Source organism: Scyliorhinus canicula, chromosome 12 (genome assembly GCF_902713615.1).
Source record: "Scyliorhinus canicula chromosome 12, sScyCan1.1, whole genome shotgun sequence".
NCBI classification, from domain to species: Eukaryota; Metazoa; Chordata; class Chondrichthyes; order Carcharhiniformes; family Scyliorhinidae; genus Scyliorhinus; species Scyliorhinus canicula.
In genome coordinates this window covers 31,293,774-31,312,977 of record NC_052157.1, presented here as the reverse complement: position 1 = coordinate 31,312,977, position 19,204 = coordinate 31,293,774, and the positions used below count along the sequence as shown (strand labels likewise).

General features: G+C 43.1%; 1 protein-coding gene across 3 annotated transcripts in view; it reads right to left on the bottom strand.

Moving 5' to 3' along the window:
- LOC119974954 (protogenin-like) overlaps window positions 1-16,915 on the bottom strand; it is a 150,258-nt gene extending 133,343 nt beyond the window's left edge. For all 3 annotated transcript variants that reach the window (XM_038814337.1, XM_038814338.1, XM_038814339.1), the window contains exons 1-2: window positions 16,788-16,915; window positions 12,666-12,968 (exon numbers count right to left, since the gene is read on the bottom strand). In XM_038814337.1, coding sequence (XP_038670265.1) covers window positions 12,666-12,968; window positions 16,788-16,854 — 370 coding nt within the window. In that variant the 5' untranslated portion in view covers window positions 16,855-16,915. The remainder of the gene's footprint in view (window positions 1-12,665; window positions 12,969-16,787) is intronic.
- Window positions 16,916-19,204: the final 2,289 nt, after the last annotated feature.

The window sequence follows — 19,204 nt, the reverse complement described above, 5'->3', positions numbered from 1 at the left end:
ACTATTTAGTGCAGGCTGGATTCCAAAATAAAACCAACCCACTACTTCAAATGAGTTTTCAGTCCTCCCTTCTCGTGTCTCTTCAGGATTGAAGTGTGGAAAGCAGCACGTTTGTACAGGTACCAGCAGCCATTTGGAACCTCAGCCACGTAGTCATCCTTTATATTTATGTTACTGCCTAAACACCAGTGTCAAGAGGAGGATTTTGAGAGACACCCTCAATCCAGTCACCCATCCAAATTTCACTCTTGGCGAGGCGGGGTGGTGAGGATACACAACCTAACTTTCCCCTCCACTGTCCTCGACATTTGGGGAGTGCAACTGCACTACCATATCTGTCAGCTGAGCGAAGATCAGCTAATTAGTCTGGACTGTAGTGATCAGGCACAGCATTCAGCCAATCACGCAAGGTTTCCCATATGCATTATTCACACCGAATATGACTTTTGGGGATGAACTTTTAACAGCTGGCCACCACGCAGCTTCATGATGCACAAGTCCTCTGTTCTTTAATTGATTGAGATATTCTATTCAATATAAAACTCAATTAAGCTGGAATAAATGTACCGTTCTAACCACATTGTCTTCCAACAATGCCTCTCCCCCAAAAGGTAAAGACATAAATACACAGCCAGGTTAAAAATAGTTTCTATAAAAAGGATATTTAATGCTCTACAGAATTAATTTTCTTTCTGGTGACACTGCTTGTTTTTAAAATTCACTAAGAATAAACTTGGATAAAGTCATTTGTGAATGACACGGCTTTGCGTTGTCAATATTACTGTCCCTTCAGGCACAGTGTTTTTTTAATACATTGAGGACCCAGTTATTTTTTTTTCCCAATCAAGGGGCACTTTAGCATGGCCAATCCACCTAACCTACACATCTTTGGGTTGTGGGGGTGAAACCCAAGCAGACACTGGGAGAATGTGCAAACTCCATACGGACAGTGACCTGGGGCTGGGATTCGAACCCCTGTGCCGTTGGCTGCAGTGCTAACCACTATGCCTTGTCGTCTCTCTTCCCCCCCCCCCCCCCCCGGCACTGTGTTTTACACTCTCAATGAACAATCGAGGGCTATTCGGGAGAGGTACCAAAATGTTCAGAGTCAAAACTAATGTGAGAAATCGTCTTTAAAAGTTTCATACCACCTAAGAAATCCAATTTTAAAAATGGAATGATATACGGTCTCCACATTAAGCACTCACTGATGCTGAAAAGTAACAACAGTTTCTGAAAGTGAGGAGGGATATATCTTTAATATAAAAGGGTTCCACCAAATTACGTTGACACCCACCCACCAACACCCCCCCCCCCCCCACGGCACACACATGCACACCTACCCCACAACACTCACCCACCGCCCCCATATACACATGCCACCCACGCACATGCGCGTCCTGCCCATGACGCATGTGCCCATCCCCATGACACACTCACGGGCATGCCACCCCCCCCCCCCTTAGACAGGAGCAGCCAATGCAGTGCTCTGCATGAATAACACCATTCCGAGTCTCAATGGTGTAATAGGGCGAGTAAGCCAAGAAATATCAGTATAATTTGAGAACCCTTGGTAGGCGCTGGGTGAGCCATTCACTTATTTACATTGAGGGGTGGGCGGGCAGAGGTTGCACTGAAAGTTTCGCCTGCTATTCACTTCAGGGACTTGGACTCAAATTCAAACTAGTGACGGTCCACTCTGACTCAGAGCCACAGGACCAAACTTGAGCTACTTAAGTCGACAAAAGGGAAAAATGCAAAACTGCCTAAGCAGAAGCTGCTCTTTTAAAATTGAGGCTGAATAGAAGGCCAGTGTTGAAACCGAGATGTGCCCCCAAGACTCAGTGCATCTATCCAGTTGCTCAACCTTTCAAGACCCAGAACATCTGCAAGTCCCAGAAGATGCAGTTGCAATTTTGAAACCCAGAGAAAAGCGGGTTACACACCGTTACGGAGAACTCCACAGTTACTTAAAACATTAAAAGTGAAACAAATTGCCAACAGCAACATGTTAACAAATCTAACCTAGCAGACAAATTGCACTTTGTCGATTGTACAAAAAGGCACAGCATTAATCATCTCCCCGAACATTTTTCATGTACATTACGCGTTTATTCGCAATACTAGCATCATCCAAGGCAATATAAAACAATAAATTACCAAAAGAGTAACCAGGTTGGTTTTCATGTTTTGCTCTCCCCCACCACTAGGAGGGGGAAAAGTTGTTTCCACCAATGAGTCCTACTGTCCGAAAGGAAATAATCAGATTTGCTATTACAACAAGCAGGTGCTTCTGGCTCATCTTCACGTATAATCTAATGCCCCATTTACATAGCAGCTGCCAATTCAGTGTGCAGCATATCCTCACACAGCTGCTTTGAATTAAAACACATCACATACACACACAGCAGCAATTTGTTTACTCTGCTTTGTAAAACAGTCTAAAAATCAATTGGTACCTTTGTGCTGCCAGTTCCAAACCAGTTCAAAGATAAAAGTATTCAACAATTTGATTCAAAACAACCATCGCTTCACAGCCCTCTTACACAGCAAGGCACCTTCATCAGCGTCAAACCTGAACAAGTCATACAATACAAAGTAACAGATTTTTAAACTCAAATCCACGCAACAGATATGCATTCATTTAATGAAACAAAGTACTTATTTAAACATAACTAGGAAGTGCTTTCAATGTGTCATTTCTTCTTTGCCCTCCCGAAACTATACATCAATCTGAATTTTTTTAAATATAGAATCATAGAATTTACAGTGTAGAAGGAGGCCATTCGGCCCATCAAGTCTGCACTGGCCCTTGAAAAGTGCACCCCACCTAAGCCCACACCTCCACCCCATTCCTGCAACCCAGTAACCCCAACCAACCCTTTTGGACACGAAGGGCAATTTAGAATGGCCAATTCACCTAACCTGCACATCTTTGGACCATGGGAGGAAACCGGAGCAAACCCATGCAGACATAGGGAGAACGTGCAGACTCCACACAGACAGTGACCCAAGCCAGGAATCGAACCTGGGACCCTGGAGCTGTGAAGCGACAATGATAACCACTGTGCTACCATTGGAAATATTCATCAGGTCTGGCAGCATCTGCAGATAGAGAAGTAGTTGATATTTCAGGCCCAGTAACGTCTCATCAGAACTCATCTGGTTTGCTTCCCACTCAACTTAACTGAAATGGGGGGGGGGGGGCACGATTGCACAGCTTAGTTAGCACTGCAGCCTCACGGTGCCGAGGTCCCGGGTTTGATTCCGGCCCCGGGTCACCATCCGTGTGGAATTGGCACATTCTCCCAATGTCTGCGTGGGTCCCATCCCCACAACCAAAGGATGTGCCGGGTCGGTGGATTGGCCAAGCTCAAATGACCGTTAATTGGGAATAAAAAGCATTGGGTACTTCAAAAATGTTTACAACTTAACTGAAACGGACAATACTCCACTCAAAAAGTTGGATTGTAGGCAAGACTGGAAGTAGTTGGAAGTTTTGCTAGGAAGTTGCGAGCAACTACCCGATAGGAAAAGTCAATTTGTGTTGTGATAAGACAAGTCCCTCGCTTGAAAACACAAACGGCAGCACTGCTGCTTCACGATGCCGAGGACCCGGGTTTGATCCCGGCTCCGGGTCACTATCCGTGTGGAGTTTGCACATTCTCCCCGTGTCTACATGGGTCTCAGCCCCACAACACAAAAATGATGTGCCGGGTCGATGGATTGGCCACACTAAATTGCCCTTAATTGGAAAAAAAAAGAACTGGGTCCTCTAAATTTATTTTTAAAAACAAAACAATTCGGAAGAGCTCAGGAGGCCGGTCTGTCCAAGAGTCCATTCTAACTCTCTGTGGAGCAATCTACTCAGTCCCATATCCTGGCTCGAAGCCCTGCAAGTGTCCATTCAATTTCCTTTCCTGATCATTTCCATAAATTTAGAGGGGCAGCACGGTGGCACAGTGGTTAGCATTGCTGCTGCCTACGGCGCTGAGGACCTGGGTTTGAATTCCGGCACTGGGTCACTGTCCGTGTGGAGTATGCAAATTCTCCCCGTGTCTGCGTGGGTTTCACCCCCACAACCCAAAATTTTATTTTTTTTAAATTTTAGAGTACCCAATTCATTTTTTCCCAATTAAGCGGCAATTTAGTGTGGCCAATCCACCTAGCTTGCACGTTTTTGGGTTGTGGGGGGCGAAACCCACGCAAACACGGGGAGAATGTGCAAACTCCACACGGACAGTGACCCAGAGCCAGGATTGAACCTGGGACCTCGGCGTCGTGAGGACACAGAGCTAACCCACTGCGTCACTGTGCTGCCCCCACAACCCAAAGATGTGCCGTATAGGTGGATTGGCCACGCTAAATTGCCCCTTAATTGGAAAAAATAATTGGGTACTCTAAATTTGTTAGAAAAAAAGATAGCATTTTTTTATTAGGAAATTAAAAAACAACTTCCAGCCCCTTGGACAATGGATGGGATCTCAGAGCACACTATGCCACCCACTTTAGTTGTGGATTTAAAAGTAAATCCCTACCTTATGTCAAATAACAAAACTTATTTGAATGGGTGTAAATTGAGAGAGGTGGATCTCAGCAGGATCTTGGGTGCCCTTGTGCAACAGCCACTGAAAGTAAGCATGCAGGTACAGCAGGCAGTAAAAAAGGCAAATGGTATGTTGGCCTTCATAGCAAAAGAATTTAAGTGTACGAAAATGAACATTGCACTGCAATTGTATAGGGCTTTGGTTAGGCCACACCAGGAGGATTGTGTGTAGTTTTGGTATCCTTATCAGAGGAAGGATGTTCATGCTATTGAGGGAGTGCAGCAAAGGTTACCAGTATGATTGCTAGAATCATGGGACTGTCAGATGTGGAGACACCAAGCCGGTTAGGATTATAGTAAGAAGTCTTACAACACCAGGTTAAAGTCCAACAGGTTTATTTCAAACACGAGCTTTCGGAGCACTGCTCCTTCCTCAGGTGAAGCTCAGGAGCTGCGCTCCGAAAGCTCATGTTTGAAACAAACCTGTTGGACTTTAACCTGGTGTTGTAAGACTTCTTACTGTGCTCACCCCAGTCCAACGCCGGCATCTCCACATCATGGTTAGGATTATATTCATGGGAGTTTCGAAGAGTGATAGGGGAACACAAAGAAACTTATAAAATTCTAACAGGATTAGACAGGGTAGATTCAGAAAGAATATTCCCGATGGTGGGGGAGTCCAGAACTAGGGGTCATAGTTTGATAGGGGGGTAAACCGTTAAGGACTGAAGGGAGGAGAAATTCCTTCTGGAGTGGTGAATCTGTGGAATTCACTACTACAGAAAGTAGTTGAAGCCAAAACGTTGTGCGATTTCAAGAAATAATTAGATATAGCTTTTGGAGCTAAAGGGGTCAAGGGGTATCCGGGGGGGGGGGGGGGGGGGGAAGAGACATGTTCAGGGTACTGAATTTGATGATCAGCCATGAATGGCGGAGCAGGCTCGAAAGCCCCCTCCCATCCCTAAACAACCATAACCCCTCACCCCCCCCCCACAGCCAACAACCATCCCCCCACTCAACAACCATCCCCTGGAATGTATTTTCTCTCCTTCAATTTCCTTCTGAAGCCACTCTTTTCTAGGGTACAGCATCATAACTGTTGGACACCCACTGATGTCTCACTCTTGTGGCCATTTTTCACATGTGATACTGGACATTGAGTGACACCGGGATATCGGATTCAAGGAGACATGAAAACAATGCTCCCCCTGCACATACAATTCCAGCAAAGACCGTGAGGTATTGATCCAGAAGGAAACCCTGATGACTTTGTTCCCTTTCCTAACCTAGGCAAGTCAGTTTTAACAGTCCCTACTGCCTCCTGATTAAGCTGCATTGTCAGTGCAGAAGGAGCATTAAATGGGAGATCTGCTCAGCACATGTGGGACACTCTCAACCAGCTGACAGGGTAGAGTCAGAAAGAATATTCACGATGGTGGGGGAGTCCAGAACTAGGGGGCCTTAGTTTGAGATAGGGGGTAAACTTTAAGGACTGAAGTGAGGAGAAATTCCAGTCTCTGATGGACTTGAATGCCCTCGTACTCCAAATGGAAATTTCCAATCTCAACATGTGCTTCATGTCAATTTCAAGATATCTACCAGGAATAGGTCATATCCCAAGCATACGCTCCCACCATGGCTCAACAAGAAATATCCCATTCCTGGTCTGGTCTATGCCGAGTTAGCGGTTTTCAGACAGGTTACCAGTGGGAACACAATCACCTTAAGCATCCTGAGTTTTTTTTATATTCACGCATGTAATGTGGGCATTGCTGGCTGGGCCAGTTTTTGCTCTCTATCCCTAGCTGCCTTGGGTGGTTTGCTAAGCCATTTCAGTGAACATTTAAGAGTCAACAATACTGCTGCTCACTTCGGGAGGAGGTGGCGTAGAGGTATTGTCACTGGACTAGTAAACCAGAGACCCAGGGTAATGCTCTGGGGACCCAGGTTCAAATCCCACCTGAGCAGATGGTCGAATTTGAATTCAACAAAAATCTGGAATTAAAGTCTGATGATGACCATGAAACAACATTGTCGATTGTTGTAAAAATCCATCTGGTTCACTAATGTCCTTCAGGGAAGGAAGTCTGCCATCCTTACGCGGTCAGGCCTACATGTGACTCCAGACCCACAGCAATGTGGTTGACTCTTAACTGACCCCTCACAAGCAATTAGTGATGGGTAATAAATGCTGGCACAGCCAGCAACACCCACATCCCATGAACATATTAAAAAACTTGGCAACACTCTCACCCAAGTCACAAGGTTGTGGGTTCAAGACCCACTCTAGGACTGGAGAACAAAAACAGAGGCTGACAGCATAGCACTCCACAGTACTGCACTGTACGACCAGGTGTGCCTTCTTCAGATAAAGCATTTAACCAAAGCTCCATCTATTCTCTCAGTTGGATGTGAAATATCCCATGGCATCATTTCAAAGAGGAGCAGGGACATAAACCCCAGAGTCTGGTCAATATTTATCCCTCAATCCGCATCTCAAAGACAGATGAGCTGGTCATTATCACACAGCTGTGTGGAGCTTACTGTGTGTAAATTGGCTGCCGGATTTCCTACATTTACAACAGTGGTCATACTTCAAGAGTAATCCATTGGCTGAAAAGTGCCGAGGGATGCTGAGGTAAAGGTGCTGCTTAAATGCAAGTCCTTCCTTCACTATGTATAAAAAATATTAAAGTGAACAATTCAAACATCATGTGGAGATGCCGGCGTTGGACTGGGGTGAGCACAGTAAGAAGTCTTACAACACCAGGTTAAAGTCCAACATGTTTGTTTCAAACACTAGCTTTCGGAGCACTGCTCCTTCCTCTGGTGAAATGAAATGAAATGAAAAAGAAAAATGAAAATTGCTTATTGTCACGAGTAGGCTTCAATGAAGTTACTGTGAAAAGCCCCTAGTCGCCCCATTCCGGCGCCTGTTCGGGGAGGCTGGTACGGGAATTGAACCGTGCTGCTGGCCTGCCCTGGTCTGCTTTAAAAGCCAGCGATTTAGCCCAGTGTGCTAAACCAGCCCCGAAACCAGGTGAATGAAGAAGGAGCAGTGCTCCGAAAGCTAGTGTTTGAAACAAACATGTTGGACTTTAACCTGGTGTTGTAAGACTTCTTACTGGATTCAAACATGGTGATAAACAATGAGATGAAAACAGTGTTAATTTGTGATGTGTGCTTCTAACCCTTTCAAATTAAGTTTAGAAAAACCATCTTACACAACATGGTAAAAGGTCATTTGATTACACCAATGAATGCATGAAGTTATAGGCTGCAACAAGAATGTGGATAAAACAAAAAACCATTAGGATGTGCTGCATGAGCTGCTCCTTCAGGGAGAATCCTGGATTACCCAGAGTTGAATGCTTCTGTGTTAAAAATCCCTTCTGCACACAGGGGACTAGGGAACTGTTTTCTTTATCCTATGTTACAATAGCATGGATGTGTCAAAAATTCCCTTCTGACACTCAAGGGGCAGAGCAATTTGGAAAGCAGATTTAAGCTGCCATTCAAATGTCCAACTTTTCACATTTCACATCAATTTTATTCTTGTAAAGTAACTGAGTGTTACTTCAAACATTTGTCTCTCCTAAATCTTTTAAAGGTAATGTGTCCCAATTCATATTACGAGGTTTTTTTTCCTAGTTCCTCTTCATCACCTTGATTGTCCTGCACATAATCAATAGGTCCAGCTGTTAAATTATGGAGACTTTAGAATCCCTGCACAAACAGAAGCAAAGAAAAAAGATCCCTTTTATTTAGGATAATCAGAACAGACAAAGGGACCAGAATGAATTCTTTTCACTGGCTCCTCGGAGTATTAGACAGTAAAACAATTGCAGGACTAGAACTATCCTGCGCTTCAGCGAGTTGCCTTGCAATAAAACACTACAATTTAGACACTTAGTCACATTGGAAACTTTTGGCAGGATGCTAATCAACAAGAAAAGGTGGCAATGTGGTCGGGAGATACAGCCCCATCCCCATCACTTACTTCACCCACTCTCCAATTCTCAGGTATGTGCAAATTTCATGGGCTTCTGGATGGAACTTCCAGTACAGAGGTAAAGCTAACCGGTTTTTAAAAAAACCCACAGGGAGCACTTATCACCTACAGTTTCAACACAATAGATTAATAACTATAATATAACTGCTGGTAATAACAAAGCATAACAGTAGATGTTAAAGTATTCAGTAATCACTGCAATGGAAGGAAAAGTAAGGAAATGTCTTCATGAGTTTGGCACTAACACAGGACTCATAGGTAAAGGAAACAGAGAAAAGAGTTTTGCAGTTAAGCCCATTCTCATCAGAGCAGTTTTATCATGCACTTAACTGCAAAGTAAGTCAATTTATGGATATATTAATGGCAATATCCATACGCACAGGTGGCAACGGTGCTTAAGCAGCCAAGCATTATCGAAACAGGTATAGGTGAAGCAGAAATGCACAAAGCTGTAGATAAAACTAATGCACTCGTGCTGCTTTGTGAATGGTAAAAGGTGTAGAACCCATCAGCGAAGTGTTGGAGAGCACTCGAACAGGTTATCTCCAAAGTAGAGCAATTAATTAATCTCAACAAAAAAATATCAAAGTGATCCACATCACAAGAGAAAACTGAATTGCACCGAGATTGGTTTACAAGAGAGTGAAGATCCCTTAAGAGGATTGTCAAAAAAAGATACGCTTCTGCGGACTCGGAATGCATTTTCTTTTCAAACCAAAAAACTTTGCTTATTATATCCAAATATATTCTTCCTTTGAAAATTACAATACTGAAGAATGGAACACTGAGGCAACTTTAACTTCATAATTCTCCAGAAACGTAAAAGCCCTTTCCCTCCACCAGAAGTACGTACTGTATATATACACATGGTCCGAGTGTCTGAGAACTGACTAACACATTCTAAAGTAATTTTCTGGAAGTTTGAGAAAAACGCTGGTATCCTCTTAAAATACAATCAGAATTATTTAAAAGGAAAAATGAAATCACTTCTTCACTATGAACATACTCCTTATCAGTAGCAAAATACTTTTCACTTGTGATCTTACTCAGACCTGAAAACCCCATATGGGCCTTCAATTGTTTAGATAGCATTTTCCCCAGCAGGGTGCCCCACAAAGAACACAACAGCAGTGAAAAGAACTTCCTATTGTCTCCTAGTTACAAGAAAAATCTATTAAATGTACAGTCCTTTTTTATATCTTAATAATTTCCTTAACGCTGGTACTCAAAGTTACTTTAAGGGAACTCAAGAAAGCAGAATTAGCTAAATTCCTTTCTGCATGGACGAACACCAGAAAACAGAGCCTTAAGGGTTTCAGAGCTCGAAACTGTCCCTAAAGACCTGCTGTGATGTCCTTATGTGATAAGGCTCCACAGTAACACTAAAGGCAAGGCATACGATTCCCTGCATTCCTTAAGAACAATTCCTGGCAATCACGAACTTTGTGGAGGAACAACATGAAAGCTATGGACAATGAATAAGGGTCATCTGCTCTTTATCACAGGGCTAAACCTCATCCTGCATTGCCTCTAACCTTTTAACCCAAAGAATTCTTAATTTGCACATGAATAATCAATTTCTCGACCATGGTGCAAGTATCAGCTTTTAGTTTCTAACTTTGGAATCAGTGACACCTCCCAGTGTGCTCATGTCCAACAGTTCTTGTATGGATTAAATCAGAGCTTTAAATGTTATACCAGACCTTACACATCTGTAATAAAGGTAACCTTACTGACAAATGCATTAAAAAAAAAACCAGTATGCTGTAAAGAAAATTCCACCATCCCACTGTTGACCCGGATTCGGAATGCATTTTCTTTTCAAACTAAAAATACCATTTCACTGCTTGTTTGAATGTTGTGTGTATAACTGCAAATATGAAGAAAGTACTTTCATTAAACAATACAAGAACATGCCTGGAAACTTCAGTCCAAGATATTACATAGTGATAAATCACTGTATTGTAACGGTACTGATTTTTCAACATACAACAACCCGTTTGTAAAATGCAATAATATAAAAACGTGATTAATCAGGATATATAAATTGCAAACATATGGTAAAGCCTTTTTAAACTTTAACTTATGTTAATTTACATTCTACATTATTATCAATGAGTATTGTACGTTTATTTTTTTTCCTCCTAATAGGCACCTGAAGTTGATGATGCTGGGGAAAGGGTCCACAGGTGCCAGCAACCCTGAAACATCACCCTGAAGTGATCTCTCTGCAAGTGAGAACTTAACACCTATGACAGGGATCACAACCAACCCAATCATGTCCTCACTTTCCACCAGTAAACAACTAGCCGGTAACCTCAGCTATTTTGAGAGAAGCTAAATGAGCTAGACCAGGGATCAAACCTGAGGTTTTCTAATTCTGTGTAACTTAAACAAAGATGTTTAATAGACTTTTAGGTGTACGATCATAAAAATGCCAAAAATAGATATTACCTTTCAACTCAGGTGACCATGGCCTGTAACAGTTTTATTAAATTAAATTACCTAATTATATCAGCAACAACAGAATTACTCTCAAGTTCTAAAGAACTGACACACGTGCATAAGCTAAAATAAATTTCAAGCGTTTGAAGTTTTAAAAGGAATGAAATTTTAACGATGATTTTACGCAAGCCTGATAAATATGCACCAGAAATAAGATCACATGACTTGTACTGAATAAGGCTGTTACATAGCTTCAGACGTCTTTCTATAACCATGTTCCCTTTACTTACTTTGCATCTAAGCTATGTCTGCCTTTAGACTTTTGATTTTCTCAGAAGCGCCACACAAGTATCGCTGAATACTGGTGCTGGTGACAACACCACATGACTGGAAACAATGAATGTAATCTGCTTACAATAGATCAAAGTGCTTTATCACAATCCTAAACAATGACTGTGTGCCATGCTCACAAATTACCATTTTGGATCTATTTCCTGGAATTAAATACATTTTTCAGTATAAGAGAAAGACCAAAGCATCTAATAAAGCACACTCAATGTTTAAATTTGTGATGAAGCAGCTATATTGATAGAATGAGAAACTACTTTGAAAAGTGGCAGGAAAATCTGGATGCCATCCACATGAAAGGAAGAGCAGGTTTTTGGTCAGGATTAAGAATCAATAACTTTTAACTCCTTGGTCACCCAAGGAAGCAACAATACTTTACCATTTACTATTAACAGCAAAATTATAAATGCTTCCTTAACACACACATTACAACTTCACTAGAAATAGCGAACACAGAAATCACAACAGCTGAAACCCAACACCTACGATGCCTGCTGCCCACGTGATGCAAAACATCAGGTTGGGAATTTACCCCAACGGTTTGATTTTCATGTTTCAGAATATATGAACAAATATGACTTGGATTCATTTTCCAATAGAAATGAAAATATAACTAACATTTGAAAAGCAACCATTCTCCCTTGCTGTTATAAGTCATGTTAGAACTATTTGCTTCAACAAAAGATGGGTACTGCATGTAACTGCTGATGCACAAGCCACAACCCCATTTAAGGTTGGCATGTTCGTTAACAACTCTACAAGTCACTCCATTAGACTTACAGATTATAGAAATGCAGATATGTCATGTAATGTACACAATAAGGGCAATTAGGGATGGGGCAATAAATGCTGGCCCAGCCAGTCAGCGACGCCCATGTTCCATGAACGAATCGAAAAAAAGCACCCAATCCTGGATTACTGGTTTTAGAATCTAGAAACTGGCACTGCTGGGACTAGAACTAATTGGTCAATCAGGTTGCCTGGAAAGTTAGGTGCAGAAGCTACCAGAAGCCTCCAGTCAATTAATGTTCAGGAATGTTAAATGGTTGTGAGGCTGCTATGATCGGTGAGGTACATTCTCCTCCGATTCTTCAGGTGGCTGGGAGGGAAGCTCCACCATCAGAAAAATCCTGCCCTAGGTTTCCCAAAAGCTCAATCAGGTTGTTCTTAAATACCAAACTCCATAAACATCCTTTGCTCTTACCTGACCAATGTGTCTAGAATCCTACTATTCTGAATTACTGTTTGTTAAAGATGACATTTGCATTTGGAAAAGTGGTCAGTTTAAATGTACTAAAATAAATAAATACTTACTGGCCACAGAGAGATGGGATTTTTGACTCAGAATAGCGCCATACTTGTTTTGAGCCAAACATTCATAGTAGCCTTCGTCTGATCGCTCTCCTTTACGATGTTCAACCTCAGTGATGTAAAGAGATCCATTTGATAAGACGTATATTCGCTCACTATCCACTAATTTCAGTCCATTTTTCAGCCAGACAATGGTAATTGGAAGTTCTCCACGAACCTGGCAATCAAGAACCACAGGGTCTTTCCGCAGGGCAATGACATCCTGGGGCTCTCTCGTGAAAAAAAGCTCAGTAAAGCACCAAATACCTGGAAAACATGATACAAATCATTTCAAATTTAACAAGACTTTGAATGTTCATATTTTGATTAAGTAAAGTTTTTTTATACATAAAATCTGAACCAGGTAACAAAGGGATCAAACAAGAGCATCAAGGCTACAAGATGCAGTGCATTTTGTCAAGAGTGCTATGCTGAATGATATAAGCCTACTAATTCGGAATATTTGTTTTTGCCTCAATTTGAATGGTCAGAAGATGAAATCGATATTTCCATTGGGCATACAAATGTTTGATTAAACATTCTAAAATACATATGGACATATGAAATAGGAGCAAAACTAGGCCATTCGGCCCCTCGAGCCTGCTCCTCCATTCAATAAGAACGCCATGGCTGATCTGTTAGTGTGGAGTTCCACATTCCCATCCACCCCACTCACCTTTGATCCCCTTACCCAACAAGAATCTATCTACTTCTGCCATAAAAATATTCAGTAACCCTCCTCCTCCACCATTTTGAGGCAAAAAGTCACAACCCTCAAGGCAGAAAAAAAATCATCCTCATCTCTGTCCTATAAAGGGGACCACCAGCAATAGTACCCTCCAGTTCTGCACTCACCCTCAAGAGGAATCATCATATCTGTACCTACCTTGTCAATACAATTCAGGATCTTCTATACTTCAACCAAGTCACCCCTCACTCTTCTAAACTCTAATGGAAACAATCCCAGCCTCTCCAATCTTAATATACATTCAGGAATGCTCCACATCAACCTGTTGCTCCTGATTCTTATAAAAATGCCAGAGTGAAAACTTCTATACAATAGATCCTCACTCCCAACCCTTGAATTTGTGGACTATCCTCAGCCTCAAATTCTAAAACAGGATCTTAATCTTGTCCACTATAAAGGCCTTTAGCCGCAACCAGCTCATCGCAATCTGGAGTCTATAATCTCCAGGAAAATCTTATATAACCATCTGGAAACCCGAAAGTCCGCACAACCAAAGTTCACAAATGATGTTCCTTATGGACAATTCTGGCCAAAATTTCAAAGGTTCAACTATGTCTCGACCCAAAAGTTTCGAAGACTGTCTATCTAGATTGCAAACGTTATTCCTGTGGGAGATTTTCTCTTCCACTCATTTCTTATCTTCTGTGTTTCTCTTCCACTCACCCCATCTCAACAAATAAAAGTCAATTAGGTGATTAATTTAAGTGGCAGCCCGGTGGCGCAGTGGGTTAGCCCTGATGCCTCACGGCGCCGAGGTCCCAGGTTCGATCCCGGCTCTGGGTCACGGTCCATGTGGAGTTTGCACATTCTCCCCGTGTTTGCGTGGGTTTCGCCCCCACAACCCAAAGATGTGTAGGTTAGGTGGATTGGCCACTCTAAATTGCCCCTTAATTGGAAAAAATGAATTAGGTACTCTAAAATTAAAAAAAGATGATTAATTTAAAAATAGTGAATTGGCATCCTTACTGTACCAAATGTTTTAGCCACATGAACAAACTGGCGGAGTTTCTGAATATATCTTTTAGACTTAAGACACTTGTTTATAATTATAATGCTGCGACATAGCTTATTGGCATCAACGATAGCTTATTGGCCTCAGCTCTTAAAAGACTTGCAGGAAGGAGCTACTAGGAGCCAAGGGTAAAACACAAATTTAAAATCAAAACTTCAAACTGGGGAAAATCAAAATTCTGCATCTATATATTTAATTGGGACGAGGGAACGAAAGATTCTCTCATCAAAAAATGTGTGAGCGACCGTATTGAGAAAGCAATTAAAACTACTCCAGCCCCTCTGTGCGGGAGAAGCTGGGTAGCACTATGCGCTGAATCTCCAAACCTGGGGGCGGCAGGGGAGAGAAGAGAAACTAATCCAAGAGTACTAATTAATTCAAACAAATCGAAGAGCCAGTACACCGAAGCATTCGGTGTTAAAATCACTGCAGGGGCGCATTACAATGGTGGTAACCTTTTATTGAGCATTTATATGGGGCAGAAAACTCAATTAAGATCCGAATTAAAAGGGGCACACTCTTGTAAACGCCTGTTATTATTTTGATTCTAAACACCATGTCGATGAAAAGACTTGCTCCAACCTGAAGTTGCAACCGGTTGCTATACACAGGGCGGACTTCGCACAAGATGCTCGCTAATTTTACAAGCTTGTCAAAAAAGGAGTCTGAACAGGCGACGTCGTAAAAGTCTGATTTTACGAGAAATCATTAGCAACAGGCTGTCCTTGTGTATCAATAAGCTCTCGCCGCTGTACCTTTCAGAGTTTTCAACTCTCCTCGTCTAAAAAAAACTCATCGAACCACGTGTCAAGAACTGATTACTTCCAGTTTTGGATCAAACAAACATTCGGCAAGATGTGTATATATATTTTTTGAAAAAATAGAGCTTTCAAAAATTTCTTGAGCCTGACAATCGACTCAAATCGCGCTGGCGGATTGGGTAATGCCCCTGTGAACGGGCAAAACAATTAATTTTCATTCAAAACAATTAATTTTCATTCAATCTTGGGCAGTTTCAGGCTGTTTTAAACAGTCTGCTTCAATATTGCCACTCAAAATCCAAGCACCGGTTTAGGGAGAAGTTGACAACGCAAGGCTTCAAAAGCTGCAGTCAAAAGTCACTAACTTTATATGGGGAAATCGATGTGCGTGTCTAGGGGTCCCGGGGAGAGGGGGGTACCCCAGAGATGTAACGTATTTTTAATTTGTCGTATATTTGTCAGTATTATGGTGACAGCGGAGGGGGATCGGTTAGAGGTCCCGAGTGAATTTGCACGACGTGATCGAGAAGCAGTCTCATCAATTGATCAATTCTCTCCATCAATACAAATCTGTACACATTCTCTCCATCCCTCCCCCCCTTCAAAACCCCCGACTTGAATTAATCAGTTCAGGTTCTGGGATGCAAATGAATCCTTCCGTTAGGGACAATGTAACGCGACAGGAGACCCCACCAACACACTTGAAAGGGGGGGGGGCGAGAGAAACTTCGTCTTTTTGTTTGCAATTCCTCAAACTAAAAACAAAAAAAAGCTTTAAGAAGCTGGAGCGCATTTAAAAAAAAGAACACTTTAGATCAGCAACAGATTTGATACTGCGCATCAATTTAAAAGGCAATGTTGACAAATATTCAGTGATGTGCATCAAAGTCACCTCACAGCGGAGATAAATTGGTGTGTGAGAATTATGTATAGATTCGTTTTTTTGTTTAAGTTCAAACAGTTTTAACTGAATAAAAATGGGGGGGAAAGTCTTAAGGAAGAGGAGTCAGCGTGGCCGGAGACCCCACGCTGGGTTATAGGGGAGGGTGGGGGGGGGAGGAGAGAGAGAGATTCACTCATCTCAAAGTGAATGGGAGAAGCAAAAGAGAAATAAATAAATACACGTGGGGGCAGGAGGCGATACAATGTTGCAGCCAGAAACATTTTGTAGCCAGAGGAGAACTGGGCAACTTATTTTTGGCAACATTGCGAACACAAGGGACGAGGCGCCCTGGAAGTGGACAACACAAAAGCCGGTGTGTGTGTGTGTGGACACTGCCGGCCATGAAGTGGCTGCAGAGATGAGTAACCCTCTCTCGCTATCCCCCTCCTCTCTCTCCCCTTTCACTCAGTAAAACCATTTCATACCAACAACAAACCACTTTCCTCATCCCCAAACCTCCACTCTCTGCTGTTTAGCGGGCAAGTGGCCCCCGGCTACAATGGGCCGGAGAACCAAGAGGCCGGAGATGGGGGGGCGGACACTGGTCACTCCGGACATCAAAAGCTCCTCTTCATCCAAAACAGCGGCGGCAACAAAAAAAAACACAGCAAAACCAACTCACCTGAAATTGGAAGCAGCAGAGCCACCAGTGCAGTCCCACCACAAGTTCTCCCTTGGAAAGTCGCCATTTAATCCACAGTTTCTTTTCTCATGCTAGAAGCCCTCGACCCTGAAACTCTTCCTTTCCTCTTTCCCCCCCTCCCCCGCGCCTCTCTGGTCTGCCGCAGCTCCAGCGCCTCCGCCTTCACTCACTGTGCGGACTCTTTGCCGGCCGCGCGCGCACACGCACACACAAAACACGCGCGGCGACGCTCCGGCCAGCCGCAGCACCCGGAGCCGGCGGCTTCATCCGCAACAGGGGCGGCGCACGCGCTCTACTTTCTTTTGCCCTCCGTCCGAAGGGAAGCAGCTGGATAATCGTAGGGGCAAAAAGTGAGTAACAAGGATGGAAGGGTTCCAGCAATAAGGGTAAAACTGAGTAACAAGGATGGAAGGGCTACAGCAATAAGGGTAAAACTGAGTAACAAGGATGGAAGGGCTACAGCAATAAGGATAAAACTGAGTAACAAGGATGGAAGGGCTACAGCAATAAGGATAAAACTGAGTAACAAGGATGGAAGGGCTACAGCAATAAGGGTAAAACTGAGTAACAAGGATGGAAGGGCTACAGCAATAAGGATAAAACTGAGTAACAAGGATGGAAGGGCTACAGCAATAAGGGTAAAAGTGAGTAACAAGGATGGAAGGGTTTCAGCAATAAGGATAAAACTGAGTAACAAGGATGGAAGGGCTACAGCAATAAGGGTAAAAGTGAGTAACAAGGATGGAAGGGCTACAGCAATAAGGGTAAAACTGAGTAACAAGGATGGAAGGGTTTCAGCAATAAGGATAAAACTGAGAAACAAGGATGGAAGGGCTGCAGCAATAAGGGTAAAAGTGAGTAACAAGGATGGAAGGGCTACAGCAATAAGGGTAAAACTGAGTAACAAGGATGGAAGGGTTTCAGCAATAAGGATAAAACTGAGTAACAAGGATGGAAGGGCTGCAGCAATAAGGGTAAATCTGAGTAACAAGGATGGAAGGGCTACAGCAATAAGGATAAAACTGAGTAACAAGGATGGAAGGGCTACAGCAATAAGGATAAAACTGAGTAACAAGGATGGAAGGGCTACAGCAATAAGGGTAAAACTGAGTAACAAGGATGGAAGGGCTACAGCAATAAGGATAAAACTGAGTAACAAGGATGGAAGGGCTACAGCAATAAGGGTAAAAGTGAGTAACAAGGATGGAAGGGTTTCAGCAATAAGGATAAAACTGAGTAACAAGGATGGAAGGGCTACAGCAATAAGGGTAAAAGTGAGTAACAAGGATGGAAGGGCTACAGCAATAAGGGTAAAACTGAGTAACAAGGATGGAAGGGTTTCAGCAATAAGGATAAAACTGAGTAACAAGGATGGAAGGGCTGCAGCAATAAGGGTAAATCTGAGTAACAAGGATGGAAGGGCTACAGCAATGGGGCAAACGTGTATGGAAGGGAGTGAGTAAAGACGATTGAAGATAACAGCAATAATGGGGGCAGTGTCTAGAATCCCTGGTCAAGACTACAAGACCAGGGATGTACTTCTGAGGCTGTATAAGGCTTTGGCAGACCCCATTTGGAGTATAGTGAGCAGTTTTGGGCCCTGTATCTAAGGAAGGATGTACTAACCTCGGAAAGGGTCCAAAGGAAGCTCACAAGAATGATCCCTGGAATGAAGAGCTTGTCGTATGAGGAACGGTTGAGGACCCTGGGTCTGTACTCGTTGGAGTTTAGAAGGATGAGGGGCGATCTTATTGAAACTTACAGGATACTACGAGGCCTGGATAGAGTGGACATGGACAGGATGTTTCCACTTGTACAAAAAACTAGAAGCTGAGGACACAATCTCAGACTAAAGGGACGATCATTTAAAACAGAGTGGAGGAGGAATTTCTTCAGCAAGAGGGTGGTGAATCTGTGGAACTATTTACGCAGAAGGATGTGGAGGCCAGATCACTGAGTGTCTTTAAGACAGAGATAGATAGGATCTTGATTAATAAGAGGATCAGGGAGCTAGTTAAGGGGATCGGGCAGATGCAGTCAGGGAAGGCACCGGGGCCGGATGGGTTCCCGGTGGAATTTTATAAAACGTTTGTGGACCTAGTGGGCCCCTTGCTGGTGTGGACACTCAACGAAGCGTGGGAAGGGGGGACTTTGCCCCCGACGATGTCACGGGCACTGATCTCGTTAATTTTAGAGAAGGACAAGGACCCCCAGCAGTGTGGTTCATACAGGCCCATATCTCTCCTCAACGTGGATGCTAAGGTGCTGGCAAAAATCCTGGCCACCAGGATAGAGGACTGTGTGCCAGGGGTTGTGCATGAGGACCAGACAGGTTTTGTGAAGGGAAGGCAGCTGAACACGAATGTGCGGAGATTGCTGAATGTCATTATGATGCC